We start from the raw sequence: 3,823 nt of genomic DNA, 5'->3' as shown, positions 1-3,823 counted from the left end.
CTTTCATCCTCCTCTTCTTCTTCTTCTTGCTCCTCCTCCTCTTCATCCACGTCTGTCAGTTCCTGTGCAGACGGCTTTGCAACATCTAGAAGTGCAAAACGAATAAACGGAGGCTCTAAAAGGAAGGTGGTGACCTTCAGTGCCACCCCCAGGGCAGGTGGCAGTGGTAGTAATGGACAGGTGAGGCTCAACAATGGATCAGTTTCTAGAGCTCCACTGGAGGACCAACAAGACTGTAACAGCACAGGTTGCTTGACGACTAAGAAGAAGAACAAAAATAAGTAGGATGGGAGAGAGTGAGTTGCTGCCACAAGCAAAGGAGTTTAAGTATCTTGGGCTCTTGTTTATGAGTGACGGTAAATTGGAGCGTGAGATGAAGGCAGATTGGTGCGGCATCAGCAGTGGTGTTTTACCGGACCACTGAGGTTCGAAGATAGGGGAAAGCTTTTGATTTACCAGTCAATCTCTGACCCAACCCTCACCTGTATGAGCTTAGGGTAGTAACCATAAGAATGGGATTGTGGATACAAGCAGCTGAAATGAGTTCCCTCCTTAGGGCGGCTTGGGTCAGCTTAGAGACAGAGAGAGGAGTTCAGATATCCAAAGGGAGCTTGAAGTGCTCCTTCACGGGGTGGTTCGTGCATCTGATTAGGATGCTTCCTGGGCGCCTTCCTTTTGAGGTTTTCCGGGCACATCCAACTGGAAGGAAACCCAGGGGTAGACCCAGAACTCGCTGGAGGGATTATATATCTAATTTGGTTTGGGAATGACTCCAAATCCCCCAGGAGGAGCTGGAAGTGCTAGGGAGTGGGACGTCTGGAGTGTCCTGCTTGACCTGCTGCCGCTGCATTTCAGCCCCCTGATAAAAAGACGTTAAGGGATGGATGGAGGTCAACTCTCGCATTGAAAATATACCATCACATTGAAAAAAATACCTCTGGTTCTTTAACTTTTTCAATCCGTAGACGTACATCTCAGACTGAAAATGATGATCTACATCCACATTTGAATCCTAATTATTAGTTTAAGGAACAATGTTAAGTTCTATGTTAATGATATCAGAAACAGACTAGATATCAGTTATTGAACACCTCTGAAAGACGGTTGTTTCTTTACCTCTGTATTTAAGACATGAAGAGGAAAACAATTTTTTTAACAAGGTATTTAAAAGAGAAATTACATTTCATCCAGATATCCTTAAACTTGACCATTGTCATCACTTTTCTTTTATTCTTTGCAGTTTCAGATACTCTTGTGTTAGTTTAAGACTTTGTTGCAGCGGTGACATTTAGTTGAAGGAAATCCAGGCCCATTAAATCATTGGGTGGATAAATGCACAAATCGATGAGACAATAGTTGCTTGGTCATAGAGATAAATGTGGGTGTCATCTGCATAATAATGATGCAAAGTCGAACACAGATTTTTCACATTTTTACTGCACAAAAAAGTTCTATAAGGTCTTTTGTGTGTCTTCGTGTTGAGAAGTCTTATAAATATCCTCAAGTGATGTCACTTGAGTCAGCGTCAGTTGGGGCTGAAGACTACAAGTTTGAAAATGATAAAAAAAAGTCTGTTAGTGTGGCGTTGAGAAAGAAGTGAGCTTACCAGACTTCTGGAGCTTCTCCTTCTCGCTCTAACTTCTCCCTTCCCAGTCAGATATTAGCCATGATAGCAGAGTAGCGGACTACAGCATCAGTCAGTCCATCAGTTGATCCTTTGCTTCAGACTGAGACGGATCGCAATGCAGTTTTATACAGACATTCATGTTCACCTCAGGATGAATTTTTTTTGGTGATCCTTCAGTTTATGTGCAATGTGCAATAGCTACAGAAATAATTACATTCCCATCAGCCTCAAACGTATGATGCATGTTAACATGATTGAGCATTATCCTTGCTTTTTTTTCTTTTTTAAAAAATGCCTTTATTAGATAGTGACAGCTGAAGATCGGGCCGCAGGTTGGATTCGAACCCGGACTGCTGCAGCAACTCCGTATATGGGTCGCCAGCTCTACCGACTGAGTTAACCGGGCGCCCAAGCATTATCCTCGCTAAACATCAACGTGTTGGCAAACAGAAAGGTTTTGTTCATTCTCTTATGTCCTATTTACATATGAGGAGCACATGAAGGCAAAATTCTGATACATTTTTGCTTTGATTTAAATGTCTGACTGAGAGTACGGTGGCCAGTAGGGATCAAGTTTTGCCGCAGTGATATCATCTTTCTGTCATCAGTTGCTTTCATCCCATCCTCCATTTGTAGCTTCATAATTTATATTCCCCTCTGTTTCCCCTCTGTTTATACAGAGTTATACTAAAGGCTAGTAGCTACACTGTAAATAAATCTGTATGTTTAGCACCAAAACAGATTTTTGTACAAATACACATATATATTAATAAAATTACAAAATAGCCTGTACACGTTAAGTGTAAAGTAACATGAAAAATCTGTAACTGTAAAAAGCCATAAAATTAGAAGAATATTTACTGTTTATTTAATTTGTTGTGTAATTTTACATGGATTAGTTTGCTAACTGACATATCTTGTATAATAATGGAGGTTGAATAAATGTTGTAAACTGTCCAAATACAGTTTTTATCAGCGTAAACAGCAATAATTACTGTAATTTCACAGATAATTACTTTTATTACAGTTCTATATCTATTAACATTCAGATTAAAATAAGAAAAATCTAATAATAACAGCACTCTTCTGTAAATTTAAGCCTGATTATTTGTATTATAGCAGAGTTTACCTGTATTTATAGCTCATTTAATTGTTTTTACAGTATAATTAAAAATAAAAAGATTTTAAAAAATGTATAAAGATTTTATGTTAAATTAGATATTAAAAAATGTATTTGAATTATAGAATTTTACAGTTTTTTTGGTTTTTTTTGGTGCTCAGCTGTTGGAATATTACAGTTTTTTTTTACAGTGTACTAAAGGTTAGCCGTTACTGTGGCCAGTGAAGGGTTAAATTTGGAGTAACTGTCTGTCTGTCAGGGGGCGACTATAAAAAGGGACGAGGAGACGGGAGAGATCTACATCGCCCGGGTGATTCATGGAGGACTGGCCGACCGCAGCGGTGAGATTACACTGTATTTACTGTGTGTGGATGTTAATGTGTATGCAATATAAGGTACAATTATTGTCGTTTTAAACATGGTCAGAATGTGTGTGTGTGCCCCAGGACTCCTCCATCCTGGTGATCTGTTAGTGGAGGTGAATGGGAACCCTGTGGTGGGTCTGGAGCCAGAACAGGTCATCCAGATACTGGTAGGTCGCCTGAGAAAAACATTTCATGTTCCAATGATTTATGAACAATTTGTGCACAATATCAGGCGAATTAGTACCTTTGTGTGTCATTCTTTTGTTCTCCTGTCAGATCAACTCTCAGGGAACCATCCTGTTTAAAGTCATCCCAAATACAGCTCAGAGCAGCAGCAGCCTGAAGTCGGTAATAAACATCCATCAAACGATGATGGATTCTGTCTCTCTGCTAGTATTGATGGGAGATATCACATTAAACTCACTAAATTAATATAAAAATCATTTGTTGCTCACATAATATCATCTACAGTAATATGAGTATTACATATACTTGACGCTTAATGTGCAAAATTCAATTTAAAGATGAGATTGTACCTGTATCTGCACTGAGTCAATGCAGCGAGCTTTGTGTTTTGTGTTATCTTTTTATCTTTTTTGATTAGTAAAGTTCACTGAAATTAATTTAAATGAAATTAATAATGACTTTGGACTCTGTGTTGGACTCTGTGTTGTGGACTCTGTGTTGGACTCTGTGTGTTGGACTCTGTGT

At 39.0% G+C, this 3,823-nt stretch overlaps 1 protein-coding gene across 1 annotated transcript in view; it reads left to right on the top strand.

Moving 5' to 3' along the window:
* LOC118339048 (MAGUK p55 subfamily member 4-like) overlaps positions 1 to 3,823 on the top strand; it is a gene marked incomplete at its 5' end in the record, with an annotated part of 11,324 nt that overhangs the window by 4,330 nt on the left and 3,171 nt on the right. The window contains 3 exon segments of the mRNA XM_035676573.1: positions 3,007 to 3,088; positions 3,194 to 3,279; positions 3,389 to 3,460. Of these exon segments, the coding sequence (XP_035532466.1) occupies positions 3,007 to 3,088; positions 3,194 to 3,279; positions 3,389 to 3,460 (240 nt within the window).

The sequence above is a fragment of the Morone saxatilis genome, unplaced genomic scaffold (genome assembly GCF_004916995.1).
Source record: "Morone saxatilis isolate NCDOM2014 unplaced genomic scaffold, NCSU_SB_2.0 Contig5, whole genome shotgun sequence".
NCBI classification, from domain to species: Eukaryota; Metazoa; Chordata; class Actinopteri; family Moronidae; genus Morone; species Morone saxatilis.
Note: the sequence above shows the minus strand (reverse complement) of the source record. Positions and strands in the feature narration are given on the sequence as shown.